Raw genomic sequence first — 19,751 nt, forward strand, 5'->3', positions numbered from 1 at the left:
GCTCCCTTCCCTCAGCCGCCGGCCAGGGCCTCCCTCCCTTCCCCCAGCTGGCCCCGCCCCCTGGTTGAACTCCCAGAAGAACTCCTAGTCAAGGGAACAATTTCCATACTATGCTTTTATTATATAGGACTAGAGGCCTGGTGCACAACATTCATGCACTCGGGGAGGGGGTTGTCCCTCAGCCCAGCCTGTGCCCTTTAGCAGTCTGGGAGCCCTTAGGGGATGTCCGACTGTGGCTTGGGAGCGGGCCTAAGCCATAGTCGGACATCCTTAGTGCTGCCGTGAGAGAGGCTCCCGCCACCACCACTGCACTCACCAGCCATCAGCCCGGCTTGTGGCTGAGCGGCACTCCCCCTGTGGGAGTGCACAGACCACCCAGGGGCAGCTCCTGCGTTGAGCGTCTGCCCCCAGGTGGTCAGTGCACATCATAGCGACCAGTCGTTCCACTGTTCAGTCGATTTGTATATTAGTTTTTTATTATATAGGATTATTTTTGCTCTTATTCCTTTTACCCTCTACTAATTATTCCTTTAATCTTTTCCCACAATTTTATTCAACTTTTATTTTTAATTATATACCATATTCACCTCCTTTTTAAAATTTGTTAAATAAATAATAATGTTCATTGAGAAAAACCATAATAAAAGCTTAAGGAACACAATAAAAGTACCCACAAAACAACTACCAGCAGAAAAACATTACCATTTGGTCCTCTTGAATTCAGATTTGCATTTGATGTATACAAATACAAATATATATGTGCATGCACATACAGGGTGTCCCCAAAAATGTATACAAACTTCAACAGCTGATAGCTCAATTCTGGAAATGAAATGTATTTTAATAAACACTGCCTTTATAATTATTCAAAATGTGTGTATACATTTTTTGGGACACCTATATATTTATTTAAAGATTCTGATTTATTTTCCTTTTGCTTTTATCTCTGTAGTTTTGCTTGTTTTAATCTTTATACTGTTTCATTCCTTTGGCTACTCTAAACTTAACCCTTTGCGGTCGTTTGTCTACTCTCAGCCACCAAAGCTTTTTTACCATTCCGGTCGTATGTCTGCTCTCAGCCACCACAGCAAGGAACCGTACGAATCTTAACTCTATTCATTCATGTATCAGTTCATAATTTCTCTGAAAGCTCTTAAGTGTCTAAGCGACCTTGTCACGAACTAAAACACTGCCCTGACAAATCGGAGATATCGAAACTCAATATAAACAAACGCGGTCGTTCCACACTCGCCATGCAAAACACCGTGGAGAGCCAGTCGCCTTTTGAGAGTGAAGAAATCGACAAGCTTCGGAGATACTTCGCAGAATTTCAAATAAAGCTTTACAAATTATGTTTAACTGTAATTAGGCATTCTCGCTTGTTAAGATATTTCAAAATAATACTCCAAAATGGCAAAAAGAAAGTTGCCGAAAGAAGTGTACTGCGAATCTGAAAGTAACGATGAAGAGTTTTATTTTGGCACCTTGAATACTGACTCTGACGTAGAAAGTGGTAACGTTTGTAGTGATTCTACTAGTAGTGACGTAGTTCCAAAAAAGAATTAATAAATCTTGTTTATCCTTCATAATCTTGCATGTTATGTATCACTGCTCTTTCAATGGAAATTAATTCCGACCAGTACGACACCCATGTCCAAATTTAATACGACCGCAAAGGGTTAACTAAAGCCCCAGTTTGAAAACTTTTACCTATTTTGGCTACTCTTAAAATCTTTTATCTTACATTTTTGCATATTTTACTTTGGTATTATGATAATTTTCTACTTTAAATTTCTGAAATCCTATTTTGGTTCTAGAATTTCATTTTTAAAATCCTTTTATCTGTCCACTCTCCCTAAATTCATTAAAGCTTACTTTTATTTCATTGGTTACTTTGCAAATTTCACTGTATCATCATTTAACTATATGATTCCACTTACACGACCTTCTGGAAAACACAAAACTATAAGGGTAGAAAACAGATTGGAGGTTGCCAGGGGCTGGGGATCAGGAGAAGGGACTATCTACAGAAGGGCATAAAGTACTTGTTGAGGTAATAGAAATGTTCTATGTCTTTATGTAGGCTACACTAAAGAGGATGAATTTTATTAGGCCCAATGCATGAAAATTCATGCAAGAGTAGGCCTTCCTTCCCCTGGCTGCCAGCACCAGCTTCCCTCTGGCACCCAGGACCTGGGCTGGCTTCCCTCAGGCTGGCCGCAGGCATCCGGGACCAGGGTTGGCTTCCTGCTGGCCCCGGCTTTAGTCAGGAAAGACGGCCGGAAGATGTCGGTCAAATTAGTATATTACCCTTTTATTATTATACATTATGTCTCAATTAACATTAAACATATATACACAAATACACACAATTTGTGATGCAGCATACAGAATTGATATGATTTGCAGAATGTGATGATCAAGGAAGGAGAACCAATTGTTAACTTCTAGGTTTCTGGGGTATAAAACGGAGTCTTCTTCACTTTCTAATGGAAGCACTCCTTTGACATGCAGGACAATGTCAAGGATACCTGTCCACAGCTTATAAAAAATGAAACTTTTTTCTTCTATCTCATTTTCTATCTATCTATCTATCTATCTATCTATCTATCTATCTATCATTTATTATTGAGAGTATTATAGATGTCTCCCCACTTTTTTCCCTACTGCCCCCCCCACCATCCAGTTCTTGCCCTGCCAGGCCTTCACCTCCTTACAAAATAAAACCCTTAAAAGCAGAGGGAGGTGTAGAGAGTGCTACCAAAGAAGGAAAACATATGGAAGGCTGGAGCAGGCACTTACAAGGCCATGGTACTGTAGCAAAAGACTTCCAACCACACCAGTAGGTGTATTCCAGTCCCAGCCTCAGGTGTGCAAGCCAGTAGGTGAACATCCTGTACATGCTAATATAAGTGCAACGCTTCAAAATATCCTCCAGGATCTTGCCAAAGATACAGAACTCTACTGTGTGTAACCCATTCATAATAAAGCATTAGCCTTCTCAAGTGACCTTGAATGTCAATCTGTACACTATCCTCTTATCTCTTTTCTCACATCCATCTAGGGCTCTGTTCCTTGCTCTAAAACAGTGGTCACATCTAGTTTAGAAAGGATATACTAGTGATACTAGGTTATCTATTGTCTGTCAGCACCATATATCTGTTGTATAGTCTCTTCTAGCAAGGTTCAGACATTCCCACTTATCCTGGGAACTTCATTAATCCAGGGTCAATTCTCCTTGGGGTTCCTCTCTAAAAAAAACAGAGTCCAGAGAAGACACTACTTTACTTTGATGGTTAGTGCGCAACAACTGTTATTTCTTCCATGAGATACTTTAGGCGAGGGGCAGAATGCATTGAGTCCAACAACTAAACAAACACATAGTAAGGCCCCAGAGCCATTTATTTAAAAAAAAATTTCCCTTTTCTGTCTACTATAAAATGGTGATCAGGGAGAATTCCTTGCTCTATTATAAAATGTCAAAAAGGAAGATTTTGTTGGCCAGAGCAATGACTTTTGTGGACAAAGCAAACATGGATGCTTTTTCCAACTTGCTTCTGCCAACAAACTTCCCTTAACATAGAAATGGTGATATTCCTAAAACATCTGAAACTGGGTAACTCAGTAGAATCAGAGTCTAAAATGTTTTCCTAGACAACAATGACTCTATTTCAATAGAGTGGTACCTATATGGTAGCCACAATCCACATGTAGCTGTGGGGTACTTGAAATGTGGCTAGTCTAAATTGAGATTACCACTGTAAGTTTATAATAAATTCTGGCTATTGAAGACAGTATAAAAAACTTAAGTAACTCATTCATAGTTTTTAAATACTGGTTAAATGTTGAAGTGATAATATTTGGATATATTGTGCTAAATAGAATATATCATTAAAATTAATTTTACCTGTTGCTTTTTATTTTAATGTGGCTACTAGAAAATTTAATAGAGCCTTTAAAATACAAAAGCAACTCTAATTTTCTTTGTGATCTTACTTATAGATTTATATAGTAATAATAAAAATCAGCCTTTTTATAATTTTAAGTTCAGTTGTTTAATAACTATTTTTTGTTGTTGTTAATCCTCATATGAGGATATTTTTTCCACTGATTTTTTCCAAGAGAGTGGAAGGGAGGGGGACGAGAGAGAGAGAGAGAGAGAGAGAGAGAGAGAGAGAGAGAGAGAGAGACTCTGATGTGAGAGAGACATATCAATTGGTTGCTTCCCTCACGCACTCTGACCAGGGCCAGGGATTGAACCTGCAACCCTGGTAGGTATGTGCCTTTGATTGGAACTGAACCTGTGACCCTTTGGTGTGTGGGCTAACACTTAACCACTGAGCCATGCCAACCAGGCCTCAATAACTAATTTTTACCAAGGCAAACATTATATGGTTTCATCTGGATAAAAGAAGTTAAAAAGAACACTATGTCCATACACTGCTGAATTATATTTAATCACCCTAAAAAAATGGATCACCTCTTTAATTAGACTTCCAACTCTGAAACAGTAAATAAAGCATTTTTCCCCAAAACCACTAAAGTATTACCTGATAGATATCAGATAAACTGCTGCTTCCAGAGTCACTAGCGATGCTACAACCAGACTGACTGGAAGACACGTGAGTCACCTGTGGATGAGGGTTGTCTGTGATATGCATCTTCGTAAGATCGGCTGGAAGCTGAAGAAGAAAAATAATTTAAGATATTCTAAATATCAAACCACTTTCATAAGAGAATTTTTGACACAATGCAACTTCTGCAACAAATTTTTGCTTGATGTACATTACTGTACAACTTCACTTCTAAGCAAATTTTCCATTTTTAGGAAATCGCTTAGGAAATGATAACCAAATTACTACTCTGACACTATTAGGCAAGCCTACAGTGGAAACCTACTGAACAGTTTTCAAAAAAGATTACTATTAGTAATGGTATTTCAAAAGAAAAACTTTCCCTCACCACAAATATCAGCTGTTTCCACAATAAAGGGAGGGAATAGTATTATGTACACATATGGGAACACACACCAATACAAAATGATTGCTAACAGAATAAGACAGTAATATCTTGAATTAAATTACAATATCCCATGATCACAGTGCAAATAAGGTAGAAATAAGTGGAAAAAAAGGGCAACTAGAAAATTATCATGTACTTGCAAATTATAAAACAGACCTCTAAATAGCCCATAGGTCAATGAAGCCACAATTTGGAAGTTAGAAAATATTTATACAGAATAAAAATTAAAATGCTATATATCTAAAACCTATGGAATAAGCTAAAGCCATACTAAGAAGCCGTTTTATAGCTCTAGTATGTGTATTTATAAAGGCAGCAGAAAATCAATGAGCTAAGTAAACTGTTTACAATAACTATAATAAAAAAATATTGATGGGAGTAGTCCTCAACTCAGAGATCTTCCTTCCACTTTGTTTCTATTGTTTAGATAAAAAAAAACAAACCAAACATGCCCTGACCAGAGTGGCTCAGCTGGTTGAGTGTCATCCCATGAACCAAAAGGTCATGGGTTTGATTCCTGCTCGGGGAACATGCCCCTGGTTGTGGGCTTGACTCCCGGGGGGGGGGGGGGGGGGGTATGCGGGAGGCAGCCAATCAATGCTTCTCTCTCACATTACTGTTTCTCTCTCTCTCTCTTCCTCCCTCACTCTCCCTTCCTCTCTCTCTAAAATCAATGAAAACAATTTTTAAATGTCATGTAAGAATGAAATAGATTGAAAAGTAAAGACTGAAAATAGTTTCAAAATGTCAGATTTTGGTTGTGGTGAGGGAGATATTCTATACACCCAGATTCCTACAGAGATAAGACTAAAGAGGTCATTCATAAAAGTAACACAATAAACCAAAGCCAGAAGAGCAAATCTGTAAATTGGCTTAGAAAAGATACTTAAATGTACTGAGCAACCTTCATCCTCACTAGATCCTAGAAGGCAGACATTATTATCCTCCCCACTTTACTGATGAGGAACTGAGGCACGAGGATTTGCGACTTGCCCAAGATCTCATACTCAAGTTAGTAGTGGAGTTGAAATTCAACTCAGATCTCTCTGACTCTAGTACTACTCTCTGATAAACTCTTACTTTGTGCCAGGATCTCTGCTGGCAACATAATGCTGGAAACAGATGGATCCTACCTTCAAGGAGCTCAGTGTAAAAGTGAGAGAGGACACAGATTTACAAGCATATAGCAACTGCTTTCAACTTCAAAAACTAAGATTTCATTAGGAATCCACTCAACCTCTTTATCCAATGGAAAGAATAATGATGGTGATTGCACAGCTAACATCTGAGGCTCACTACATGTCCCAAATATGTAAACTGTAAAAAATATATTTCTAGTGAAGAGAAAAATTGAGGTTGATGATCCAAAGTAATTATAGCTTTGCCTGCAATATCTAGCTGAAATGTTTTATTTTCACATGGAGAAAGCATTCTTCTATCATTTCTACAAATAATTTGACATTTTTTTCAAAATGGAAAACAAATACACACACATGTATGAGAGAGAAATTTTCTCTTACTTTCTCTTTTAAAAATGGCCACAGACAATGGAATGTGTTGAAATTCTATAACCCTTAGCAACTAATGGTTGCTATACACATAGTACACAATCTGACTTTTTATGATGAAAAAATTTAATCAAGATTCAAAGATGAGAGTTATTAGAATGCCTTGTGATAAATATTAATATACTTGATATATAATGGAAAGCTGAGAATAAACATTTATCTTATATGCAACTAAAAAGAGTGGAAAGTGATATAAATTAGATAACAAAAAACTCCCAACATAAGGACCTGTATGGGAAGCTGAGAAATCAATGGAAAGTGAAATACTTTTTGGGATATAGACAATCATGCTATCTATATCCCAACTAGAGGCCCATTGCACGAAAATTCGTGCACAGGAGGGGGGTGTGGGGAGGGAAGGGGGTGGTCCTCAGCCCTGCTTGTACCCTTTCACAATCCGGGACTGCTGGCTCCTAACTGCTTGCCTTCCGGCCTGCTTGATTGCCCCTAACCACGCTGCTTGCCTGCCTCATCGCCCCTAACCACTCTGCCTGCCTGATAGTCCCAACTGCTCACCTGCCTGCCTGATTGCCCCTAACCGCTCGCCTGCGTGATCTCCTCTAACCACTCTGCTGCCTGCCTACCTGATCACCCCTAACCACTCTGCCTGACTGCCTGCCTACCTGATCACCCCTAACCACTCTGCCTGCCTGATCACCCCTCATATTACACTTTTATTATTATAGATAGTTGTCTTGCTCCAAGCTGTAAGTTGTCATAGAGATAGAAAAGTTTTAATTTTTACTCTTGATATGGCAATTAACTAACACAGATGGCCACCAAAAAGGTGACTTACCAAAGGGTGCATAGCAAACAGTGCTGCTAAGTCCTCTTCTGTGAAAACGTGCATGTTGTGCATTGTATCTGCCTGGGTACATGAAAGAGTGAAGTTTCTGTCTGTCTTTGAAATCATATGAGAGAATTGTGTGAGACCCCAGCCCAGTCTGGTTTGGTGCTCACAGAATTATAGAGGCTTTTTTTTTCTTTGCTTCATTGGTGGAGATTTCCTGGAAGTTTTAGGATATCTTCCTTTTAATTTTTCCTCAACACTCTGACTTTACTTATGTCTCTCACCTTTGCTTTCCCTCCATCCCCCATGTGCAGCAGTAACTTGCTCCAGGCTCACGTCGCTCAAGTGTCTAGGACAGTGGTCAGCAAACCGTGGCTCGCGAGCCACATGCGGCTCTTTGGCCCCATGGCATGGGCCACGAAGTTTCAATCGCACTGTACGTGTGCACCCACACGTGGTATTTTGTGGAAGAGCTACACTCAAGGGGCCAGTTTGCTGACCCCTGGTCTAGGAGATTGCACAACGCATCTGCCACCAGAACCACGATTGCCAGCATTCCTGGTGCTCCCCGCAGTCTTGGCTTTCACTTCCGGTCCAGGGGCTGCAGAAATTGAAAGGACTGGGGACTCCAGCCGCCCTGTCCCGCCCTGCCCCGCCCCCTCGGCGGGGTTGAAAGGACCAGAGACTACAGTGGGCGCCATCTTTGTGATGGTGTGAGGGTCAATTTGCATATTCCCTCTTTATTAAAAAGGATTATACAGAGATATTATCTCTGCATCTAAATCCCTGTCTCACACACATATACACGCACACACACAGATGTCCAGGCAACTCTACAATGATATACTTGTATCTTACTTTTACTACCTAATGAAGGTCTAGCATAGTGCTTACTCCACACATGAATCTATACATTAAGTATTTGTAGAATAAATGAATATATTTGCCTTCTGAACACTATCATTGTTGCTCAGATTTCCTCAGATATATGAACAGATGAAGTTTCATCACAGGCAAATTCAGTATTTTAGGGAGGGCAGCACTTCCTCAACTGTATACTTTAGAATAATACTCATGGATATATTAAAGAAAAAAAAAGGTGTGAGGGTTTACTAGCTGAATAACTTAGAAAATAATGTTATACTATATGCTCCTTAGTTCTTCACAACAAACATAAGCATATTTATGGAGGGTCTAAGAAGTCCAGTCTCACAATCAAGATATCTGTTTCACACAGCATTCTCCAAACTTTTCCCAATATTCTTATTCCACCCCCCCATTCTTATTAACATATTTCCAGTGTAAGAAATAATGCTTTGGGATAAGCCCATGCATCTATCCAAGAAATATTCATAGGGCAATTAATCTTTGCTGTCTATATCAGGCTGGTGGCAGAGAACTATTTGAATCTAGACTGCCACAAATGCAGGTGTGTATAGCACAAGGGCAGTATTATATAAACGTTCAAGATTTCACATCATGTTTAAAAACTTAATCAAGAATAACCTTCCACAACTAAGAATGATAATAGGGAAATGTACTCTTTAATAAGAAACTTTACTATCTGAAACTTCTTGCCCCTAACAACCCATATCTCAGCATTATTTCATTTAAGAGAAGGGCATGCAAAGGGCTCTGTAAGTATGAAGTAATATTTACTATTAACACTAAAAAGAATGCTTAAAAATTGCACAATTCCCCAACAGAATAGCATTCCTCAAAGATCCATTGTTAAATTCCAAGCTGCATTATTAGAATATGCTTTTTAAAACATAGCTACCTGACAGAGGAGCACCGTGCCTATCCAGAAATCATCTACCCATTAACCTTATTTAAAAGACCAAAGAAATAACGATGATTCTTGGCATTTTACAAAGTCTATAAGTTCTTGTGTGCTACACACTGGAAGACATTTCAGAACTCTATACTCAGTTACTATAAATATAAATAAATTTCTATTAAGCTTGCTGGTCTAATTTTCCATTTACTGAATAAGAATACTAGTCATAAAAGCAATAATGAAACATCATGAGGTTTGGGAGATTAAAGAAGACAATTAAAATACTAAAGTAACAAATGCAGCTTAGAAAGACCACATTTTCACTGGGGATAGAGAGCAGGGAGAATGATATTTAAGATGAGTCCCAAGGATGTCAATTTAGACTAAATGTACTGAATAGTACTGACAAAGACCCAGAACTGCAGTGTCCAATACAGTAGCCCTAGTCATACATGGCTACCAAGCCCTTAAAGTGTGTGGTTAGTCAAACTGACACATGCTATAAGTGTAAAATGCAAATTGGATTTAGTAATTAAATCACTACTACATTTTTATTGTTTTAAAAACTTACTACAAATATTACATTTCACCTTAAAATATTTTAATGTGGCTACTAGAAGGTTTAAAATTACATATGTGGTTCACATTTTATTTCTATTGAATAAGAAGTAAACAGTAAGCAAACCAGTGTAGCTCAAGTACAGGTTTATACAGGAAGACACAGGAGATGAAGGGCCAGATGTAGCATTCTTGGGTGCTTAGATTTCCTGAATGAGAAAAAAAAGCTACTGAGAGGTTTAAGCAAGAAAGTAAGTAGAAGAGACTTGGTTCTTAAAAAGATTACTCTGGAAGTATAGAAGATGAAATGGTAGAAAATTATACTTATGGGAAACCGGAAACATTAGTCAAGGCACAGGAAGATGGAGGCTTTATGAAATTAAAAGGAAACTACCAGAATTATAAAGGGGCTTCTACCACTAGATAATGACATATCATAAAGACGTCAGCTGAGAGAGAGAGGAAGAGAGAGAAAAGATTCTAAAACCCCAAAGCAGCCTGGAGCCTATTTTATAGAGACAGTCTAAACTTTCTCAAAAGCCCTAGAGGAGGTAGCTATATCTAATCAAAGTGGCCTTGGTATACACCAGCACTGTGCCTGAGGCATGCGAAGACGAAACATGAATTCAAGTCTCATTACACTTTCATTAAAAAATGAAGGATTGGGGGAACATTGTTAAATAACTCAATAAGTATTAGAAGACATATTTCTCCCACTATATTTTTTTTTAAACCACAGAGCAGCTTTCAATTAATATGTGCATTAACAGTGAGTTTATTAAAAGTGAAGATAGACTTAATGAGGAAAAAAAAAAAAAGAGTGCCTGGTAAATTTGAGGACAAGCAAGGAAACCAGAGTGAACAATCAGGAGGGTAGTCAAAGCTAACACTGTCTAGGAAGTCATGGTGAAGACTCTGACTCTGACTGTGAAGAATGTCTGCCAAGGAGGAGGGAGTGATCAACTATGCCAAATGCTGCAGACAAGTAAAGTATGATAACGGCCAAGAAATGACTTGTAAATTTAGCTATGTGTAAAAATGAGAGTGCAAGTACTTCCTAGACCAGTGGCTGACTGTAGGAGCACCCAAAGAAGGAATATAGAAGACAAAGTGGTAATGGCTCCTTCACTCAGTGAACAGTCACTTAGGGCTTTAAATAGACCAGGAAAGTGAGCTTTCAACTAAGAATCACTCAAGGAAGTCAACTCCCTGAAAGAAACTCCAAAAACTCAACTAAGAGAAGAATTTAAACTAGAAGAAAGAGTTAATAAGACAATGGGGCAAAGAATAGTATTCATAAATAAAAACAAGTTATTAAACAAGGATAATTGTGAAAAAGCATCACTTAGATTTTAGAAATGAAGGATATGATTAAATTATGGAAATTTAAAGATAACTAGCAAAATAGCAATTGGCCACAAATGGAGAATGAATTAATAAGCCAGAAGATCAAACTGGAAATGCAGAGTGGGAAAAAGGATAAAACAAATGTTTGGAGACATTATGGACAGATGCACAGTTCCAACATCTGGAGGAATGACAGAAAGAGTTGCGGTTTTCAAAAAAACACACAAAAAAAACCCAAATTTCCCACATCTGAAGACAAATGGTAATCTTCAGCTTGAAAGACTTCCAAGTGCCAAGAAAGGAAAACAAAATAAAAATTTAGACAATCCACGTAAAACTTCATGGCATCAACAAGGATAAAAGATTAAACAGAAACAGCCCTATCCAGTTTTTCCCAGTGGTTAGAGCGCTGGCTCTAGAATCAAAGGATCTCAGGTTTGATTCCAGCAAGGGCACATACCTTGGTTGTAGGCACCATCCCCGCCCCGGTCAGGGTGCCCGTGGGAGGCAACCAATCAACTTGTCTCCCTCACATTGATGTTTCTCTCTGTCTCCTTCCCCTCCCTTCCACCCTCTCAAAAAAAAAAAATCAATGGAAAAAAATATCCTCTGGTGAGAATTAACAGAAAACAACAACACAAAACAGAAAAAAAGTAAAACACAATACACAAAGGAACAAGAATCATAAGGAGCCCAGACTTCTCATCCCCAATTCTGGATGCCAGAAGACAATGCATTAACTTTTTCTAAGTGCTAAAGGAAAAAGACTTTAGACTGATTATTATATATACAAAAAACAATTATTTTTAAGAGTTAATATAAAGCATTTTGAACATATAAGGACGTAAGTTCCAGAATCTTGCTGCTAGAAATACTTATTTCCTCAATAAAATAAATGAGTTCAGAAGTAATGAAATCCAAGTAGTAGCATGGGAAAAATACAGGAATTAATAAATAAAACCAGTAAAATGTATTGAAAAACCAAAAGTACTGAGTATAAAAAATTAATCACAAGTTTAATGTGTTTACTCACAATCCAGAGTTAAAATTCCATCAACAATAACGAGAGATGGAGGAGAGGGAAGAAGGTATGTACTCTATTATAAATACTTAATTTACACAGTAAAATACCAGTCAGAGAGTCCTGCCCAGATAATATTTGCTGGCATTTAATGAAACCTTAGAATCTTATCTTTAAAATCCTTTTCGGCTTTTCTATACTTTTTAAATCTTAAAAGTTGGTTACCAGCACCCCCAAAGGATATTACTTGCTGCTATTCTAAAAAACAATCCCTTCATCTCATTCTTAAGTTTCTTTAAAGATTTTTCACCTGGTCTCACCCATTTCTCATCTACATATCATTTTAAAACCTTAGTAGTGCCACTATCAAGCATCAGCAATGTGTAGGCCCCACAGGTGGCATTTGTATTAAAGAGGCCATCCATGTCTTACCAGATAATAGCACAAATGAAGTGTGTACCTAGGCTTCCTTCCATTTCTTTACATTTCAATCAGGTGTTTGCCAAATGGACAGTCAATTTAAATGTCCTTCTAGAAGCTGCTTTTAAGAAAGATATGCAAAGAGCTACCTTTCAGATAAAACAGTACACCAAAATGCTATCATAGTATTTCTCCCTTAGTCACCATCAATAGGACAACCTTTAAACAAAGACGTGATTTCAGATCATGCTAAGAAATGCCTCTATTGTACTTGTCTCTAGTCAACAGAACTATAAAGAACTCTTAATATGTCTATGTTACAATTACAGTGCTCACTAAAACATTTAGTTTTATGAAACCAAACCAAAAATTCATTCTTCTCTGTCTTCCTGTTTTTGAAATGTATCTAGCAGCAAACACAACTTGAATGGCATCAAATTCAGATCTACATAAAGAGCCACTAAGAACAATACAATTTATTAAATTATACTGTATTTTTCCTAAAACCTAGCGTGTCCTGATGTATAGCAGTTTGCTTTTTTCTGAGTTAATGTTTGCTTTAAATGACAAGTATAATATATGATCTTAAATGGTTTCAAGCTAGTAATTGTTCACTTACTACTATTTTGAAAATAATTAAGAACAGTATTAAAATATTTTCATAATTACTTTTCATGAGTATTTTCTCTATATTATTTTACTGCTTAAGAAGTATTACTCAGTTTTCATAAAATAAAACAATTTAATAATTTATTTGCTAACACCATACCAGTGAAATATGTATAACAAAAACATAGCTCAATATATCAACTATTTAAGGAAATGAGGCAATACAATAATACCTTCAAGAGTATGATCTCAGAGAAGTATAGCAATAGCCATAACCAAATGATGATACAGTCTTAAGACAGTACACTTCAAATGCATTGAATTTTAAGTCTATAGATTATTATGAAGGTATTTTTCAAACCCTCTTAGAGGCATATTAGCATATTTTAAAGATTCCCTTAATTGAAAAACAAAATGGGCATGAGGTTGGGCTTTTTAGATTGCTTTGTAGTTCTTATTTTTAAAGTTAAAAAAATAAAAGAGCACTATAAAGTTCACTTACAATTCAAAACAGAAAATTTAATAACTAGATTAGTTCAATCTCAAAAGAAAATAACAATTACTTACTTTGGAGGCCCATGGCTGAAGACAATTGGCATAACAGCGAACAAGAAAAGCCATTTCCTGGGCTGGAAAGGGTAGTTTCCTTTTCAAACCAGAGCCACACCGATGAGTATGCTGACAAAATTCTATTAAGTTTCTTTTTACAAATCACACACCACTTGTAGTGTTATATATATATATAAAGGCAGCTTCTCCAAATCCCTTTCAAACTGAAATCAGCTTTCAGTAGTTTACAGTATTGTTCTAAAAACTGCAACAGTTTTCATCAAAATGTTCACTTTAAATAAGCAAATCACAGTAAATCAACATGTTTATATTTCTGGCTCAGAACACACAGATACACACCCGCTACCTCAGACACCTGGCACAGACATGCAGTGGTAACACAACAGATAATAATGTAACAATAAAAGCAAACAAGGCAACATGCACCAAATCTGGGTCCTGGAGTCTGAGAAACCTTTCCTCTCTATAATAAAGCTTTGTCTTTTCTTCAACTTATTTCATTCTGTAGAGCAAGCACTGCAGTCATTCTTCTGCATCAGAAGCAACCAGAACACTGTATCCTTAAGATGAAAGTTTCTTCTTTATATTCTTACCACCAGAGGTTAAAAAAGAAAAAAAAATCAACCGTTGAGCAAATGGTAGTTAGAAGACATATGCTCGAACAGGTTTGCCCTGTAGCATGCCTGAGAATCTCCAAAATTACAAATTTCTCTTTTCACATTCACTATTCATAGCTCTGCAGTACTGCTTCTTGTTCTAATACCTCACTAAGACAGTACTGTTGATCTAAGTGTGGCTTTCTGGTTGAAATTTACATATAATATGGTACAAAAACATTACATCTTCTGCTAAAGCAAGACTGTATGTCAGTGTCTTAATTCCTACTGTCCTTGCCTGTTTCACAGCAGCTCCCTAAGGAGAAGCTCCTATTGATTCTATGCTCTGCAGTAAGATGAAATATCTAATAAGAAGGAAAGAGAGTGGGAGGAGAATAGAGCTAAAAGGATGACATCACCTGTATAGAAAGCCTTCAGAAACTGCATTAGATCAATTGGCTACTGTATCTGCAGATGCAGCCCAAAGAGCAATTTATTTAAAAAAACACACACACACACACTCTTCCGTTAGATATGTCAGCAAGCTAAATTCTGTAAGTTAAAAAAAAAAAATTGGCTTAAGCACTTCTCTATTTCACAGTTTTAAAAATCCATTTTGGTTTTTTATTCTGTGTATTGATACATGGCTTTACTTAAGAAGCCATATCCCCTAATATTATTATTCAAATTTAACATAGTACTGTCTTCCCAAGGGAAAGTAATTAGCTCTAGTAAGATACACTTGCATTGCAAATACACAAGGCAGCCTAGTTCTCAGATGTCACACATGTATTTGTAACACTACTAATTCAGGGCTTTCTGCTTGCAAAACTTCCTATTTGTCAAATAGCTATACTGAAAGGTAAAACCTTCAGGACCACTCTAAATTAAAATTAAAAATATCAAAACGGGTACTGAGATTTGTATGTAAATAGTACATTTAAACGGAAACAACTGAATTTCATTTTGTAAAAGAAAGCTGAAAAAAAAATCACAGGCACAACAGTCCACTTGCAGCATGCACCAAGTCCTCTGAGAAAGAATGATCGATGTAATATGGTACTTTCCTGCAGCCCGATGCTCAATTCCTAGAAAGAGACGGGAAGCCACTACAACTCAGAAGGAATCAGAGAAGAAAATGATAAACCCTGCCTCTAAATTGAGCTTGGGCTAGAAGGAAAACTCATTTTTTCTATAAAAATAACATTAAAAAACCTTTAATTTTGCCACACCCTCTCCAATCTGAAAACATAATTCCTCTAGTACCCACCCTTATTCTTCATGCTTCTGCTACAAGGCATCTACTGCAGCTACTCCCACAAAGAGTTTGCACTTACGGTTGTAATGGTGCCTCCCAATGGTCAAAGGAAGACATAGTTTCCAATGGTACAATACAGTCAGTACACCTCCAGGTAGCAAAATTATGAGAATAACAATCAATGAACATATCAAAGTAATAGAACAATTTTGCTGTATTCACCTAACACTATTTGGGGGGGGGGGGGGGAGGTTTACAACATAAGAAGAGAAATTATTACCTGAATATTACAAAAGACTCCACTGACTGCCATAGAAAAAAACATATTATTGGAGAAAATTTTTCAATAACCCCACACAAAGTATGAGTCACTTTCTGAACAACATTATGACAATGTGAATTAGGCTGCTACTTACAAGACCAGAATTTACTTTGGTAAAACTAAGTATTACTCTGAACAAAGACAAGTCATAATTTAAAAATATGTGATCATTTTGAATTTAGGTTTCCATAAAACTTAAGGCTTACTTGTTTTCTGCAAAAATTTAAAAAGAACACCCCAAGTTTACACTTATGCATAAAACTAAATCTCATAAATACAAATAAGCATGACTCCGGTTTTCTAAAATAAAATAAACATGGAAAATATGTACAGGTTGATTTTCAAGTACCAATGAACATTTTTCAACTTAACTAATTTAAATAAACTACAATGGGTTAGAATGTCAACAAAATATTAAACATTCAAAAATAAATTAACTAAAATTTAATAACTCATTTTTAAAATAGAAAAATGGTAAGTGTGCACTTTGTATGTAATGAAGCCAAACATTTCCTGAAGATAAATTTCTAAAAGACTAGCATTTTGTACCATAAACATTAGTAATATGACTCAAAAACATTTCCTGTTTCAGTGGCAGACAGTAATTATATTCATGTATAGTACCAATAGGATAAATTACAACCAAATCAAAAAGCAAAATCCTAATGGGCACCTTTGACCCTTTTTATAAATCATGTTGATAGCACACAAAGGAGGGCCTCAAGCTGGGCCAGGGAGACAGCCTAGCTTTACTTAGCTGCTTCAAAAAACTGCTGCCCTCTTGGTGAAATGCAATCCACTAATGCCATATGTTAGAACTAGTAGTAAACACCAACTCAATAAAGGAACAACTCTTTTCCTTTAGTTTGGCCTGTGAGGATGACATCATCCTTTTCCTTGTTCTACCTATGGTCTCATAGTATCTGCCATTCTAGGGAATTATAAGGTGAACCTAGTATGCAAAATCTCCCTATGCAACAATACCATGAAATAAATAACAGGCTAAATTCTATGTTCAGCATATGAATCCACTACCATTATGATAATACACTCTCCACCATGTTTCTCCAGAAACAATGACTTAACCTCTTAATTACTTAAGGAAGAAATAAATGTTTTTATAACAGAACAGCCAGTAATTTATCAAACAACTAAAAATAGGTGAATAAACGATTTTCACTCATCACTTTTAGAATTTTACTTGATCTCATTTCATTATCTTACCAATTCAAATGAAGTAACTGCAGAGCATGCCCTCCCTGATCTACACACTGTCCAGGAATCATCACCACAGGATAACTATTTAAGAATACATTCTTCCTTCCCAAAAGAATATATTTACCCTGCATATAAAATGCATGATGCAAAGCTACATTGACAAAATCTTTAGCTTTCAAAAGGTTTTTCACACTACTACAAAATAAAGCAATCAATTTATGTTGGCTTTGCAATGTTTCAAACCATTACAAAATATTTTTATAAAAACATAAATACTATATAGTTAATAATTAAAATGTTAACTGTATAAATTATTTCTAAATAAAAATACAGAGCAAAACATTTGAAATCATACTGTATAGAAAGCCTAAAATGGGTTCTGATAGTTACTAAACAATAAATATTCCTTTTATTTCAATAAATAACCACACTGAAGAGGGAAAAAAGATCATAATGGAAAAGGTTATCAGAAGATATATATTCTAGACATTATGAAAACCAAAAGCCAACAATAAGAACCAAGTTTATCATAATCTCAGACATAGTCACAGTTTTATTCACCAGCACAGAGAAATATAATCAAAATTTAGAGAAGCCAAATCAAAGGTGAGGAACAACAATAAAAAAATATGTAGTTTTACAAAATAAAATAAGCAGGCAATTCATTTCTGCATTTTAGTTGTATTTGGTCTTTTAAGTATAAGCTGTTAAATGAACTGATTTATATAATAAAAATACTTTAATCCTTTTGGAAAATGAATGAATGACACTTTACAATGTCAGAGGTAACACAAAAGCTCTTACAAAGGATAACAGCAAGCTTTGCCACCCCTCCCGTCCCATCTCCCTTTGTTAACCTGAACATATGAATCTTTGTAGATATCAGAATATGGTTATCGCTAATTGGGTGCCCCTCAATTGGGTGCCTGCTTTTAAACTGCATCCTATCTATTCCTCGGCCTTTCTGAAGGAGGGAAGCCAGAGTACCAACACTCTCCCTCCTATTCTTCTGTAAGGAACAGTGTGCTGCAGCACACCGTCATCTCTGCCCACTAAATGATCAGCACCATGCTGTTGAAAACCCTGTCAAACCCACCAGCAGGACACACATGCACTATGAAATATGATCCATCCTTAGGGAGTTATCGAGGAAGAAAAAGCAAAAAGGGAGAGGGAAGCCTTTATCATCAACTAAGGTGATGTAAGCTTCTATAATTAGAATCAGTGAAACTGAAGGAACAATAAAAAGCACCACCATGCTCTATTTTCCCCAACACTGTGTGGTTGTATCAAGCATTTTTCATTCACTCACATACACACATAAAAAACAAGAATACACTATGCAAATACAGTAATCAGTCATGCTACACACGATATGCAAACCTAAATTTTTAACATAGTGTATGATTGTCTTCAATGAATAAGAGCTGCCCAATAATTAAGACAGAGCTATACATAAATATGACTGGGAAAAGAAATCTCATTTAAAAAAAACTGAACAACTGAAAACACTGCTTCCATTTGTAAATTCTGGATTATATTAGAGATTACCTTTACATCACTTCTCTAATTTTACATACTGCATTTTCTAATACTATGAAAGCCAGATGCTGAACATAGCTTCTTGAACAGATAACGAATCAAACTAAAAGGCAATAACAATCAGCATTAATTTGTTTGCTATGTCTGAGTGATTATTCCCCTTGCAACTGGTATGCTCTTGCAAATCATTATCTTTGAGCCCTGGTATACATTAGTATCAAAGTTGCTGTAAACAATCTTCAAAAGGGCTTTCTTTAGCAATTATTGTGTAAAATAGTTCAAGTACGATTAGAATCTTCCTAATTCTGGTTCCTTGGGCACATCCACATGAATCAGTGTCACCTTTAAGGGAGGACCGATCCAGACAACCAGAGAGGCACAACCTGCCCTTCTCCTAACACTCCTGAAGTTCACACAGAGTAAATAAGACAATTTTAAATAATGACTACCTGGAAGTTAGCAATACTTATGTAGAGTCTTAAAAATAATTTTCATATCCTTAACACAGTAACTTAACTTCTATGAATCAATCCTAAGGGGGTGGGGGGGAATCAGTCATATACAGATTGATTCATACAAGTTGTTTGTAATAGGAGAAAAGTAGGAAGGTGCATGACAATATCTTGTTACACTAACACAATATAATACGAATATTAAAAATAATGTTTAGGGAAAAATTTAATTTTATGAGAAGCAGGAAGTCAGGATATATAACTAAATATTCAGCATTATCTAAATTAGGTAAAAGATCTGAATTAAGCAAGATACGGCGTTTCAAAAGATCATTAGCAATGCTAGCTATCTCTGGTTTTGAGGATTACAGTAAATTTATTTCCTTCCTAATATTATTCTATATGTTTTTACATTTCTACAGTGAGCATTTTGCTTCACAATTAAAAAAAAAAATCTGCTGTAGGCAGGCATTTGTCCTACTTAGATTACAATCCCATCCCTTTGCTTATTCTCTGTCCATTTGAATTAGATACAAGAATCTCCTATCTACATTCTACATATTTCCCAGAAGACAAATGAGAAGCAGAATTCTCCTAGGAGATGTTAGACACTCATAAATAAAAAAAATTTTTAAAAAGTCCTCTTCTGTTGGAAGCACCATAATGAATGCACCTGTC

General features: G+C 36.4%; 1 protein-coding gene across 8 annotated transcripts in view; it reads right to left on the reverse strand.

The window, feature by feature from the left end:
* The window catches only part of RAPGEF6 (Rap guanine nucleotide exchange factor 6), a 191,557-nt gene that overhangs the window by 92,158 nt on the left and 79,648 nt on the right, over positions 1-19,751 (reverse strand). For all 8 annotated transcript variants that reach the window (XM_081092606.1, XM_081092608.1, XM_081092604.1 and 5 more), the window contains exon 7: positions 4,551-4,682. In XM_081092606.1, the coding sequence (XP_080948732.1) occupies positions 4,551-4,682 (132 nt within the window). The remainder of the gene's footprint in view (positions 1-4,550; positions 4,683-19,751) is intronic.

The sequence above is a fragment of the Myotis nattereri genome (assembly GCF_964212035.1).
Source record: "Myotis nattereri genome assembly, chromosome: 5".
NCBI lineage: Eukaryota > Metazoa > Chordata > Mammalia > Chiroptera > Vespertilionidae > Myotis > Myotis nattereri.